The sequence below is a fragment of the Ornithorhynchus anatinus genome, chromosome 11 (assembly GCF_004115215.2).
Source record: "Ornithorhynchus anatinus isolate Pmale09 chromosome 11, mOrnAna1.pri.v4, whole genome shotgun sequence".
Classification (NCBI taxonomy): Eukaryota; Metazoa; Chordata; class Mammalia; order Monotremata; family Ornithorhynchidae; genus Ornithorhynchus; species Ornithorhynchus anatinus.
The window spans coordinates 2847123-2861005 of NC_041738.1; the positions used below are offsets into that span (position 1 = coordinate 2847123).

The 13883-nt window shown below is 56.1% G+C and overlaps 1 protein-coding gene across 3 annotated transcripts in view; it reads left to right on the forward strand.

The window, feature by feature from the left end:
- FEZ1 (fasciculation and elongation protein zeta 1) overlaps positions 1 to 13883 on the forward strand; it is a 46213-nt gene that overhangs the window by 25010 nt on the left and 7320 nt on the right. For 2 of the 3 annotated variants that reach the window (XM_029075824.2, XM_029075825.2), the window contains exons 2-5: positions 2174 to 2536; positions 9869 to 9968; positions 11547 to 11633; positions 12290 to 12479. In XM_029075824.2, the coding sequence (XP_028931657.1) occupies positions 2226 to 2536; positions 9869 to 9968; positions 11547 to 11633; positions 12290 to 12479 (688 nt within the window). In that variant the 5' untranslated portion in view covers positions 2174 to 2225. The remainder of the gene's footprint in view (positions 1 to 2173; positions 2537 to 9868; positions 9969 to 11546; positions 11634 to 12289; positions 12480 to 13883) is intronic. The other variant, XM_029075826.2, reaches the window with a different exon arrangement.

Here is a 13883-nt window from a genome sequence, read left to right on the forward strand (position 1 = left end):
CTCTGGACTTCCAGGACTGTGCTCTTTCCACCGGGCCAAGGTTCCTCCTTACCTCTTCTTCTCTCCCTCTGTCTCTGTCTCGGTCCACAGTCACCCTGCATGTTTAAGTGTGGTATCCACCACCCTGCCGTCTCCTACACAGCCTGGCTAATCTGTGGCCAGCGTGGGGGGTTATTAAGGGAGGGAATCAAGGAAGGCAGTCTCTACATTGTAGAAGCAGCGTGGCCTAGTGGGTAGAACAGGGGGCTGGGCGTCAGAAGGATCTGGGTTAATAATAATAATAATGTTGGTATTTGTTAAGCGCTTACTATGTGCAGAGCACTGTTCTAAGCGCTGGGGTAAACACAGGGGAATCAGGTTGTCCCACGTGGGGCTCACAGTCTTCATCCCCATTTTACAGATGAGGGAACTGAGGCCCATAGAAGTGAAGTGACTTGCCCACAGTCACCCAGCCGACAAGTGGCAGAGCTGGGATTCAAACTCATGAGCCCCGACTCCAAAGCCCGTGCTCTTTCCACTGCGCCACGCTGCTTGGTTCTCATCCCGGCTCCACCACTTGTCTGCTGCGTGACCTTGGGCAAGTCACTCCACCTCTCTGTGCCTCTGTTACCTCATCTGTAAAATGAGGATTAAGACTGGGAGCCCCATGTGGGACAGGGACTGTGTCCAACCTGCTTACATGGTAGCTACCCCAGGGTTTGGAACAGTGCTTGGCACATAGTAAGCGCTTAACAAATACCATTATTATTATTATTATTATTATTACATGGCTCTTCCAAGCCCCCGTGTCAGGGGTCCCTGTCAGAACACAGTCCCCGTCTGGACGGAGCAGAGGGATGACCACTGCCCAAGGCTGTAGTTCTTTCCGGAAAATGCCCAGCGAGGGCGAGGTGATGTGGATCTGGACGTGGAGGGACGGGAGAAGGACGCTAGACTCTTTTCCTGGAATTATTGCCCGCTGAGATCGGAGCTGCAGTCTAAAAAGCTAAAGAGACAGTAGGCTCACGCCAGGAAGAGGACATCTTTAGCCCGGGCCTTGCCTAAGTAACGGTGGACATTAGAGCCGGGAGCCCCCAGGCAGAAAGGCAGAGGGGAAGGGCCGAACCACACCATTTTATGCCGCTAATAATCGCGCCGTCAGGGGCTCGGGTGATGCATAAGCGAACGGACCCTGCGTTGGCAGCCGGCTCTCGGGGGGTGGGGCGGCCTCGCTCAGTAAATATTTTGTTGCTGACTCAATTCCACCTGCTTGACAGCGGTCCAGTTCTGCAGGGGGAGGTGAGCGAAGGGGACGCTCAAGGCAGGGCTAGTTTATTGATGACTCTGCGTTTAGGTGTCCTCCAAGAAGGAGATCGATGCGTTCGGATCCCAGAGCGTGCGAGCGTGTGTGCGTGTGTGTGTCTGGTTGCGTCTTTGTGGTCTAGGGAAGGGTGTTATGCGTGCACAGAGTGGGCTGGGGGTGAAGGAGAAAGTGATATAATAATAATAATAATAATGGTATTTGTTAAGCTCTTACTATGTGCCAAGGACTGTTGTAAGCGCCGGGGTAGATACAGGGTCATCAGGTTGTCCCACGTGGGGCTCACAGTCTTCATCCCCATTTTACAGATGGGCTAACTGAGGCACAGAGAAGTGAAGTGACTTGCCCAAGGTCATACAGCAGACAAGTGGCAGAACCGGGATTAGAACGCATGGCCCCTGGCTCCCAAGCCCATGCTCTTTCCACTGTAGTGAAGCGCTGGCGTGGATACAGGCAGATCGGGCTGGACTAAGGGTAGAGGGGCCTGTCGTCCGTTTGGGCGTCTGTGTGTGGCGGTGAGAGAGGATGTAATAATAATAATAATAATAACCGTGGTCTTTGTTACGCGCTTCCTTGGTGCCAGGCACTGTACTGAGCGCTGGAGGGGATAGAAGCAAATCGGGATGGCCGCGGTCCCTGTCCCATGGGGGCTCCCAGTCTCGATCCCCATTTTACAGAAGAGGTAACTAAGGTACGGAGGAAGTGAATTCCCCAAGGTCACACAGCAGACGAGGGGCAGAGGCGGGATTAGAACTCATGGCTTTCTGACTCCCAGGCCTGTGCTCTAGCCTGCAGCATGTCGTGCTCCTTCTCTGAAGTGGTGGGAGCCTTTGGATATGTGAACCCAACTCACGCCGCCTCCTTCCTTTCCAGATAAGCTCCCCGTCTCGCTGCAGCCCCCTCCCCGCCCCTCGCCTCGGGCACGATGGAGGCCCCGCTGGTGAGCCTGGATGAGGAGTTCGAGGACCTGCGGCCCTGTTACCCCGAGGTCCGGGAGGAGAAGCCCCGCTCTGTCTTCGGGTCGCCCCCCGCCCACCTGGAGGACCCGTCCCTCTCCGAGCTCGAGAACTTCTCGTCCGAGATCATCAGCTTCAAGTCCATGGAGGACCTGGTGAACGAGTTCGACGAGAAGCTCAACGTCTGCTTTCGGAACTACAATGCCAAGACGGAGAACCTGGCTCCCGTAAAGAACCAGCTGCAGATCCAGGAGGAGGAGGAGACCCTGCGGGATGAGGAGTAAGCAATCCAGAGCTTCTTGCTAGCCCTCTCCCCCTGTGCCCTCGGCGGCAGAGGCTCCTCCTTCCCCTGCCAGGTCCGGCCGGGTCCGGAGCTCCCGCTTGGCCCTTCTGCTTTCCCTGCTCACGGGCCGTTGCGGCCTGCGCTGAGTTCGACCCGACCCGAGGGCGCCATCCCTGGCCCTTAGCTAAGGCTTGGGAACGGTGTGCTTTCGGGGGAAGTGGAAGGTGGGGTATTTCGCAGCCCCTGGGGTGTGTGCCAGGGGGCGAACCCCCGGACAGGGGGGCTCAGACCCCAGCACCCACCAGTTCTGAAGCCAGGCTTTGCTGCTCTCTCCTGCCCGCCCCTCGCCTCTCTTTCACCCCAAAGGCCGGGCTGCCACGACCCCGGAGAAGCCCAAGGGCGACGGAGGAGACCCTGGAGCGATGGGTCCTGACTCCGGAGGGGTCCGAGGGGACTAGGTTCTCATAGCAGTAGGCCGGGAAGCCCGGAAGATGATGGCTACCGCCGGCTAGGCGCGAGGGCTTTCCCCTTCGTCTGCTCCCCCTCGGATGGCCCACCAGCCACCCGCTCCATCTCCTGGGGGAGCGGGGACGGGGGGTGCTAGCCATTCGAGGAGGAGGTCCCGGAAAGGGTCGTTTGAGGAGGAGTTGAAGGAGCAAGCTGGCTGGAGGATGGGGCTGGGAGGGACCTTCGGAGGCTTGGAAATCAGCTAAGCAGCAGTATTTTAAAACAACAGTTTCTCTGTCCTGATTTGATCTTTTTTTCTACCACTGGAAACTGGAATCGGAGCGTGTGCAGCATTTTCGATTGTTACAGAACTTCTTCCTCTTGGCCAGATTTCTCCGGGCTTCGCTTCATTCCTCGGTGGCTCCTGGGCCTGTGCCAATCTACACGGGTCTTGGAAATCAAAGAAATGGATGCGGGACATGGTTATCACTGAGCATTTCTCTGCTTCGGTGGGCTAAGCAATGGACTGGAAATTTGAATCCTCGCTTTGTCACTGATTTGCCATGTGACCTCGGGCAAGTCACCTAACCTCGGGGGATGCCCCGGTTCTTCACCGAGGCCACCCCCAAAGCCCAGTTTTGGTCAGGGCGGGTCCACCCCAACACACGCACATACGAGAAAGCGTGTAAGAAGGAATTTCCTCCCCTCCCCGCCATCGACAAACAGCTCTTCTCTCTTCTCTCTCCTTCAGGCTGAGGGCCCAGACAGTAGGATCTATTCTCTCTGCTCTGGTTCATTAGTGGAGGTCATTAAATGTTAATTAATGCCACAGGGGATTATGATTATAACCATCCTCTCTTCCCTCACCCATCAGCGACACTGGCTGCCTCAGTCTAGAGCGCCTCCTTCAAGGGTGAAAAGGCAAAGAGAGACCTGGGGGCTCCGTGGGGAAAGGGCGATAGGAATGGCCACCGCTTTCTGCTCGGCACCAGTTCTCTCAAAGATCCAGATCCTAGCTCAGCCATTTCTTGAGGAACTGGAAGAGAGCGGAACGATTAATCATCTGATTTTTACAGGCACCTGCCAAGATAGCCAGCTGGACCCCCGTGCACCTAGGAAAAGCTGTGGCTGCCTGTTTGGGAGCTCAGCCAGGCCTCGTCTTCTTGCGGGATGGCTCAGCGTTGCCATGGTGATCTCTAAGCAGGTTCCGAGCCGAGAGGATGCTTCCCTGTCAGCCTGAATCTCACAGCTTTGTGCAGGGTGTCAGGAGCGGAATTGTGGAGTCGGAGACCTGGAGCAAAAGGGAGGAACAAAAGGCCCAGTGTCCCGTCACAAATCAGAGAAAGCTTGGGGCTGCTGGGGAAAGGATGAATCCTGAAAGTCACTGGGAAAGATGGGGAGCCCAGGATTTGCTGCAGAAGGCACTAGAATTGATTCGTCACCTGGCAGGGCAGGGCTGACCACGGAGAGAGCTCGGTCAGGTTTCAGACTCAGGCAGCATTTGTGGAGTCTCTGCTTGGGGAACTGGAGTCCCCAGCGAGCAGTCGGAAACCATCGGGGCTTTCGATCCCAGCTCCAAGCCGCCACGCCCAATCCACCCCCTGGAGGGGGGCCCTCCGTCCTGCCCTCCGGGTCAGTTGCCAGCTCCCAGGGGACCGGGGAGCGAGAGAGTCGGGACCCCAGAAGTCAGGCCCCAAGCAGCTCACTGCTTGGGCTCCTCATACTGCATGCAGAGAAATTCCCAGGCTAGGGGCCACGATCAAGAAAAGGCCACACGGCACTTCAGCCAAGGACGTCTGGTTGTATTTGGGCTTTGTCCCCGGCTCATGGAGGGTCTTCCGAGTTGTTTCCTGGAGTCCCAGGTCCCCCGCCTGTGGACACCCAGCCACCCTCCCCGACCCCAGGGATCTCTCCCTCGGGCACACCCGGTTTGAACACTCTTTCCCCAGCGAGCGGGCATCAGGTGGGAGGCTCTGGCGAGCGCCGGAACCCCGTTTCATTTCCGCTCTCCTCTAAGTGCTCTGGAGTGGTTGGTGATAGATCCAGGCAGCATTAAGTCTGAATTCTCCTCACCCTGAGTGAGAACTCTGAGCATCCTTTTTCCAGAGTGCCGAGTTCCACATTAGACAGCAGGGCTCCTTTTAAGCAGAGTAGAGCATTTTCCAGAAACCCTGGCTCGCAGAGCAGGACGGGGCGGGGTTTGGGCAGCAGCGTCTCAGGGGAAGCAAATAGTCCCTGTTCGCGCAAAGCTTTGTGTCTCTTTCTCCCCTCGTCGCTCTCTGTGGCCCTGGACCCTCCACACTGGTCAGCGGTCAGTGCTCACCTCCTGGTTTCTCCCCGCACGGAACTACCTGCGGACTCTCCTGCTTCATTTGACCATTTACATTGAAACTTCTTACTACTACTAATAATAATGTTGGCATTTGTTAAGCGCTTACTATGTGCAGAGCACTGTTCTAAGGGCCGGGGTGGATACGGGGTCATCAGGTTGTCCCATGTGAGGCTCACGGTCTTCATCCCCATTTTGCCGATGAGGTCACTGAGGCACAGAGAAATGAAGTGACTTGCCCACAGTCACCCAGCTGACAGGTGGCAGAGCCGAGATTCGAACCCATGACCGCTGACTCCCAAGCGCGGGCTCTTTCCACTGAGCCACGCTGCTTACTAGTTAGTTGCAGGACTGGTTAAGCGGTTCCTCTGAACCAGGCACGTGGCTAAGCCCCGGAGTAGCTACAGGATAGTCAAAACGGACACGGTCCTATCCGACCCGAGGTTCACAGTCTAAGAAGGGGAGAGCACAGGGATCTTATCCCCATTTTACTGATGAGGAAATGGAGGCCCAGAGAGGGTAAGTGACTTGCCCAAGGTCACACAGCAGGCCAGTAGCAGAGCTGGAATTAGAACCAGGACTCCTTTTTAATGGTATCTGTGAAACACTTACTATGTGCCAGGCACTGCACTTAATGTCTGGGTAGTTACAAGCTAATCAGGTTGGACACAGTCCCCGTCCCACATGGGGCTCACAGTCTTAATCCCCATTTTACAGATGAGGTAATCGAAGCACAGAGAAGTGGAGTGATTTGCCCAGGGTCACACAGCAGAAATGTGGCAGAGCTGGGGTAGAACCCAGATCCTTCCGACTCTGGGTCTCACACTCTGGATCGAGGGAGGCAAACCACTGTCGACGGTGCCGTCCTTCCTGCCCCTTCTAGATGACGGGATCAGTGAGTGGGAGACCGAGCTAAAGCTCCTTCACTCTTCATCCCATGTATGCTGTTGGATTTTAGCCCAAAATTCTCTGGGGCCACAAATTTGTGTATCTGTGTTGTGGGAGGGTGTGTGCCGGTGAGTAGTCTAATCCAGGAAGAGATTAGGCTCATGGTTTAGGATGTAGCAAAAGGGGAATCTGATCCCCTAGGCCAAAAAAAAGAGGAGGAAGATCCGGAGGGGACTCAGGCGTCCGTAAATCGATCGGTAATATTACCACTTACCCTGTGCAGAACACTGTACTGTGCCCTTGGGGAACAGCAGTATAATAGAGTTGGTGGACAAGTTCCCTGGAGCTTAGGCCAGAAACCTGTCGGGGAGAGGATTAGGGAAGGCAGCATGAGCCCAGACAGACGATGAAGAGAGCAGGAATGTGGAGGAGCCTGGGGTGTCTAGGGGTGAGTCGGGGAGACGCGGTGCTTCCAAGGGATCTGGGAAATTCCCTGGCACTAGTCTTTGGAGAGCACTGATTTTCCAAGGACCCCCAAGCCTGTGCAGCCCAGCCCAGGCCCCAGGGCCTTCCTGTCCAGAGCTGAAGCCAAAAGGATTCCTACCAATCCAGATCGGCAATTTGCTTCTCCTTCGAGCTTCCTGCAGGCAAGGGCAACACAAGGCTGGCTGCATCTAGAGTGACTGGGCTTCAGGCCGGCGACTCCAAGCAGAGACACCAACTCTGCTCTGGGAGCCCGGGGTGGGGCGAGAAGGGAGCAGATCATTTTAGTGGGGAGAGGACTGGGAGGGCTTCAGAGAGCAAACGGGCCCAGGAGCCTCCATTTTGGGCCTTCCCAGCCCTGACCGGAAGCTCCCAAGTCTTGTCAGAGGCCCGGGGTGAGCAAATCAGGGCTCTCAGCTCCCGCAGCCCTGGGGGTCCTCATCCCCTTCCCCTCCCCACCAAAGAGCGGGGACCTCTAGCTCCAGCAAGACCACTGGCCGGAATTGGGAACCAAGAAAGCCCCACGCTCACGCCGGTGGCTGGGACTCCGGCCCCGGGATGCCCGATGCTTACAGAAACCTCCTCCGAACGATGGTTCCCTCATGACCTGATGCTCGGATTTACCCCCCCACATTAGGGTGTTAACGGAGCTCGGGCTGAGACCCTCGGCCCCAGTGAGCACCAGCTTCGTGGGTCCGGAGGAGATTAGGAGATCATCGATCTCTATCACTGGGGGGGGTTGAGAATTCCTCGCTGAAATCCTCCTGAGTAGATTCCTAATGAGTATTTGATGAGCCGCTCTCTGCCGGAGAGCCTGTTCAAAAAGCACAAATAAATGGATGGCCTGAGCACTGCCATTGTGCCGCCGCTGCTGTTTTCTGGGCTCCTCTTGTCTGTGCCCGGCACCGACGGTGGGTCAAGCTGCCTGTGCCTCGTCTCCGTCTTCCGCTGCCAATCTCTTGCTCTCACCCTCCCGCCACTCCCTCCCCTTTCCCATATGACAGACCGCTGCTCTCCCCGTCTTCAAAACCCTTCTGAAGTCACGTGTCCTCCAACGAGACCCTCCCCCAATAGATCGCTCGTTTCTCCACCCCATACCACCCCTCACCCCAACTGCCACTTTTTTATGGTATTTGTTAAGTGCTTACTGTGTGTCAAATACTGTTCTAAGGGCTCGGTTAAGTACAAATTAATTAGGTCAGACTCAGCCTCTGTCCTCCAAGGGGATCACAATCTAAGTAGGTGGGAAAACAGGTACCGAATCCCCATTTTACAGTTTAAGAAACTGAGGGACAGAGCTCTGAAGGGACTTGCCCAGGGTAACCCAGCAAGCAGGTGGCAGAGCTACATTTAGAAGTCAGGTCCTCGGGCTCCCAGGCCCCGTACTCTTTCCATTAGGCCACGCTGCTTCTCGACTTCAGCCCCTCCTGTGTCATCTTTGTGCTGTCTGTCCACTCTGTTGTATTGGACTCTTCCAGGTACTTAATACAGTGCTCTGCACACAGTGAGTGCTCAGTAAATAATATTGATGATGATGGTGATGATTTAAGCAATTGGCATTCTCATCACCCTTGTAGCATTTTATGGCCATATCGTTATGCGTGATTGCTTCTTCCTGCCTGAAATTTATTTCAGCAACTGCCCCCCCCCCCCCCCCCCCAGATAGTAGTAAGCTCCTTGAGAGGCGGGATCATATCTACTAAATATTGTATTCTCCTAAGCGCTTAGTAAAGTCCCCTGTGCAAAATAGGCACCCAATGAATGCTACTGATTGGTTGTCCGGGCACAGCGCTTACTATGTGCCTGTATATAGTAAGTGCTTAAAAAATACCATAATTATTAGAAAACTCCAAGTTTTAGCATTCTGTATCAACCTGCCTCGTTCCTTTCCTCGGCGTCTTGGTTCTTGTGTTTGGAATGCCTTGGTGGGGTTCTCCTCCTCATCCTTATTATGGTATTTGTTAAGCGTTTACTATGGGTTCACCACTGTTCTAAGCACTGGGGTGGATACAAGCAAATCAGTTCAGACACAGTCCCTGTCCCACTTGGGGCTCACAGTCAAAGCAGGAGGAAACTGAGGCACAGAGAAGTGAAGTGACTTGCTCAGAGTCACAGAGCAAGCAGCTGGCAGAGCTGGGATTCGAAGCTAGGTCCTCTGACTCCCAGGCCCTGGCTCTTTCCACCTTGCCATGCTCCTTCTCCTACATCTATTTCAACATGCTCGCCCGCCTGCGTGGACGTGCCGTTCGGCTCGTTGTTGGCATAATAAGCGGACGTACAAACTGCAGAAATGCCACATTCCCTGCCTACAACGAGCTTATACTCACCAGCTCCAGGGCTGTTCCAGGTGATTGCCGTGACTGATTCTCTTGTGCTTCCCCTATTCTGGGGAGGGGACGGCCCATGCTGGTAGCTGAGCTGCTGGTCTTGGGGAAGTTCCATCCCCCTCCTCAAATTCCACCTCCTGGGCCAGGTGGGCAGTGGAGGCAAAACACCACCTCTCCCTTTAATGCCCACGGCAAATAGGCCAGGGAAAAAGAGAAAGCAAAATCATCTTTGGCGGGTCCGGCAGGTGCTTGGGGCTGGTGAGGCCGGGTGCTCTGGGAAAGGAGCCCTGCCCGGCGCCGGTGGGTGAGCAGTCACTGTTTGACTGTGGCCCAGGGCTGGCGGAATCCCAGTCACTGCTTCCGGGAAGCCCTCTTTCCAGACACGAGGGGTGGAGGGTGTCATGGGGCTGACCGTAGAGGCAGAGCTCACCCCGCCAAGAAGTCTCCCGGCAACCCCGGACACTTCTGACCTCTCCCGGGATTGGCAGTGGACCAGACCCTGTCCGGGCCACAGGTCGGGGGCGAGGCCCTGAGGTCAGGGGACGTGTCCCGGTAACAACCTCGATGCCAGGCTGTCCGACAGATTGCCGCGGGGGTGGGTCCTCGCTCCCATCTGGCAGCTAGCCGGCCCGGCTCCTGCTAGTCTCTGGCCCGGGAGAGTCTCGCCTTCTCCCCGCCAGCGGGGCCTCTAATGCCATTTCCAGGTTGGCTTTGACTCTGCTCCCGGGAAAGGCAGATGATCTCAGCCCCGAGGTCAGGGGCGCCTCTCCCCTCCTCCAGTCGGGCTCCCCCCTTCTCCGGCGGGGCAGGGGCCCCGGATGACAACGGCTAATGAGAGGCTCTTTCTGTTTCTAGAGTGTGGGACGCTCTCACGGACAATTACATCCCTTCCCTGGGGGAAGACTGGAGGGATCCAAGCGTCGAGGCCCTGAACGGCAACGTCTCGGATGCCGAGGTACGTGGAGATCCAGTTGGGAGGCAGGACGCGGTCAGGGGAAGGAACTCGGATACAAAGAGACCGTTCATGGCTGCGCGACTCCAGGCCGGACAGTAGCCTGGGAACAAGAAGGGCCCATTTGGTGACCTGCCCTCCCTCCGGCCTGCGGGAAATGGAGGCACGGGGAGAGAGAGCCTGGGTGTCATAAACTGTGCCCCAAGCCACCAGATAGGTTTACAGAATCTAACTGGCCACGATTCCGGCAATGTAAATTTTGCAATCGGCAGGTCAGTGCCGGTGGTGGCTTTGAACTATGCCCCCTCCTGACGAAGCTCCCCCAAATTCTGAAGTGAGTCAGACCCTCAGGGGCGGCCGATGGCACGAGCAGACCCCAGGGGAGGAGCTCTGGGCAGCGCTGCTCCTCACCCACCCCGGGGAGCCCAGATGGACCATGGAGGAATATAGAATGGGCCCAAGCAGCTTGGGGCTGGCTGGATCGGTCTCTACTGTCAGCAGAAGCAGCGTAGCCTTGAAAGAACCCAGACTGGGAGTCAGAAGTCCTGGATTCTCATCCTGGCTCTGCCGCACGCCTGCCAGTTCACCCTGGGCAAGTCACTTCACTTCCTTGAGGTTCCACCTCAAAAAGATGGGTTTTTCATCTTATAAGTTTAATTTTCCTCGGGGGCTTCAGGCCATGTGAGCAGATCACTCCTGTGGATCCCTCTGCCTGAGCCCCTGCTGGGATCTACCAGAGGGTCAGCAGGCAGCTCCCTTTCAAAACCAGGAGTACAGTCAGTCAGTCAGTCAGTCAGTCAATCATATTTACTGAGTGGTTACTGTGTGCGGAGCACTGAACTAAAAGCTTGGGAGAGTACAATTTAACAATATAACACGCTCCCTGCCCACAGTGAACTTACAGGCACAAGCGGGACGTTCCCTCCAGCGTGCTGTTTACTGAGCGCCCACTGTGTGCTGAGCACTATATTAAACAGTTGGGAGAGGACGATAGAGGCGGGAGTTAAAATTCCTGCCCTCGAGGAGCTTCCTTACAGTCTAGCAGTGAGCCACTTGCAAAGTATTTTGCTGATAGAAGAGAAACGGAAGCTGAGACCCTCACTGCTCTCCCCCTTCGCTTCTGAACCCTGATTATCAAAACAAAATCTGGTGGCAAAAGCGGGGACTGGGATGGCTCTTTCCCGGGCAAATGACAAGGGATGCTGCAGGGGTTGGAAAACTGGGGCCCCATTCATTCCGAGGAACGTCCATCCCTCGGCTGTGAGCTCTAAGACAGTTTCCCGCTTCTTGGCGAGAGTGGAATCGGAGAGCAACTGGGGGCCAGTGAGGAAGGGAACAGAGACGGGCCCCGGCCTCGGCCCCAGGGATTCCGGCCTGGCCCCTCCTCCCTCCCCTCTCCCCCGGCTGGGCTGAGCCGGGGCTTCCCGCCGTCCGGCTGGGCTAGATGCCTGGAGATTGAGCTGAAGCAGCCCCGTCCTCCAGCTTCCCTCATTAGACATCAGGTGCTGGAGAGACCGTGTGGCCTGGGCCCTTCCAGAGACCGCTGACCGATCGGATTCCCGTCTGGGCTCTTTCCATCAGATCCGTGAGAAGGAAGAGGAAGAGCTCAACGAGAAGAGCGAAAATGACTCTGGCATCAATGAGGAGCCCCTGCTGACCGCCGATCAGGTACACGAGTTGTAGTCCAAGGGACCCCGCACGTGGTAGGTGTTTAATCGGTCGATCGATCAACGGCATTTATTAAGCGCTTGCTGTGTGCAGAGCACCGTGCTAAGCGTTTGAAAGGGTACAGTCTAACAGAGGTGATAGACACGTTCTCTGTCCACAATCAATCATATTTACTGAGCGCTTACTGTTGGCAAAGCACCGTGCTAAGCACATCTCCCTACCTCGGATCCTTACAACTACCATCGAAGCATTCGGGGACTCACCCCCACCAAAGCTCTTCCGTAAGTGGTTCAATGGCTCTATTCCTTCCTCCTCCCTGTCATTTCACACTCGACTGTAAGCTCCTTGAGGGCAGCGATCAAATCTATTAATTCCACCGCACTCTCCCAAGCACTCAGTACACCGTGGGTGCTTAGTCACTACTTTTGGTAGATCGATTGAGTGTCAGCATTTTCAGGGGGTGGGGCAGATCCTCCCACCAGCCTCTCCTCTCCTCCGGAGGCGTTCACATCCGACAGACAGACCCCCGGGGCAGAGGGACCTGGGCCGGCATTCCCCTCCCTCAGCAAATGATCAGTCCAGTCTCAAGGGTGGGGTCCCTCCACTCCACTGGAGGAGGAGGAGCCCCAGATGTAGGTCTCCCCTCGCTCCCCTAGGTCATTGAAGAGATCGAAGAGATGATGCAGAACTCTCCAGACCCTGAAGAGGAAGAGGAGGTGCCGGAGGAGGAAGAGGAGGAGGAGGAGGAGGAGGATGAAGGAGGTACCCCCTTGCAGGCGGACTCTGCCCTATTTCAAGAGATGCAGGCACTGACTCAGACCTTCAACAACAACTGGTCCTATGAAGGTGGGGTCCTTGAGGGGCGGGGTGGAGGACAAGAGGGTGCAGGTTGAGGCGAGGGGAGCCTCCTTAGGCTCTCTGGAGAGTTGTGAGAATTGCTCGGGACCCGGAACTGAGAATTTTGACCTCCGCCTGATTAATGAACAAGTCTGGAATTTCTTAACAACAATAATAATAATAATAATAATAATAATGATAGTATTTGTTGAGCACTTACTATGTGCCAGGCACCGTACTAAACACTGGGGTGATACAAGCAAATCGGGTTGGACACGGTCCCTGTCCCATGAGGGGGCTCGCGGTCTCAATCCCCATTTTACAGATGAGGTAACCGAGCTCCAGAGAAGGGAACTGATTTGCCCAAGGTCACACGGCAAACAGGTGGCAGAGCGGGGATTAGAACCCATGACCTTCTGACTCCCAGGTCCATGCTCTGTCCACTACGCCTTGCTGCTTCTCTTAAGAGCCAAGCACTGTGCTAAGCGTGGGTTAAATACAAGGTGATTTATTGGGACACGTGCCCTGTCCCCCAACCTAAGGGCTGGAAAGAGCGGGTTTCTCACCCCCATTTTACAGATGAGGAGACCGAGAGGTCGAGAGGTGAAGCCACTTATCCAAGGTCATCCGGCAGGCCCGTGTCAGAGGCCCGAACCCGGGTCTCCTGACTCCCAGTCTCACCAGCCCTCGCTACCTCTCTGCCTCCCTCTCCCCTAGTCTCAGAAGCTTGGCGCTCACAGTTGGGCTGCCTAAACTGGAATATGCCTCAGCTGGGGGTTCCTGCCAGCCTGTCTGCCCACCCGCTGCACCCCCGTCTGTAGATCAACATCTAAAGCTTAAGATCAGGCTTCAGTTCTGGGCTTTCGTCTCATCTGGGCCAGCTCAGAAAGGGTATGGCTTCTGGGGAGCGAGACAGAAAGCCCCCGCTGAGCTGCTCGGTACCGGGAACAAATACAGGGTAACGTCAAGCGGGCCCCTGCCAGCGCAGTCATTTTGCTTCCTGATGTCGGGGAAACTGTGCCGTGGGTGTGGGCCTGCAGGCCTGGGATTGCCTGGGAGGGCTGGGGCAGGGCCCCTCTCCCCCGTTCCCCTGCCCCCAGGGTCCTGGCCCCGACTGCCTCTCGTCACCCCCATCCCACAGAGCAGACGGAACGGAACCAGAACAGCCCAGGCCGGGCCACTTCTTGTCGAGGCGGCTGATGGGGTGGCGGGCCCGGCTGGGGAAGGATGGATGCTTCCCCAGGTGGTCCTTCCTAGAAGAAGAGGAAGAGGAGAAGGAGGAGGAGAAAGAAGAAGAGGAGGAGGAGGAGGTGGCCATTTAGGGAGGCTTTGGAAGAAAATGGAGGGAGGACAGAATTGCAGGCACCATCAAGCCCCGATGAAGTCAGATGGGAATGTTTTTCTTTATTTGGG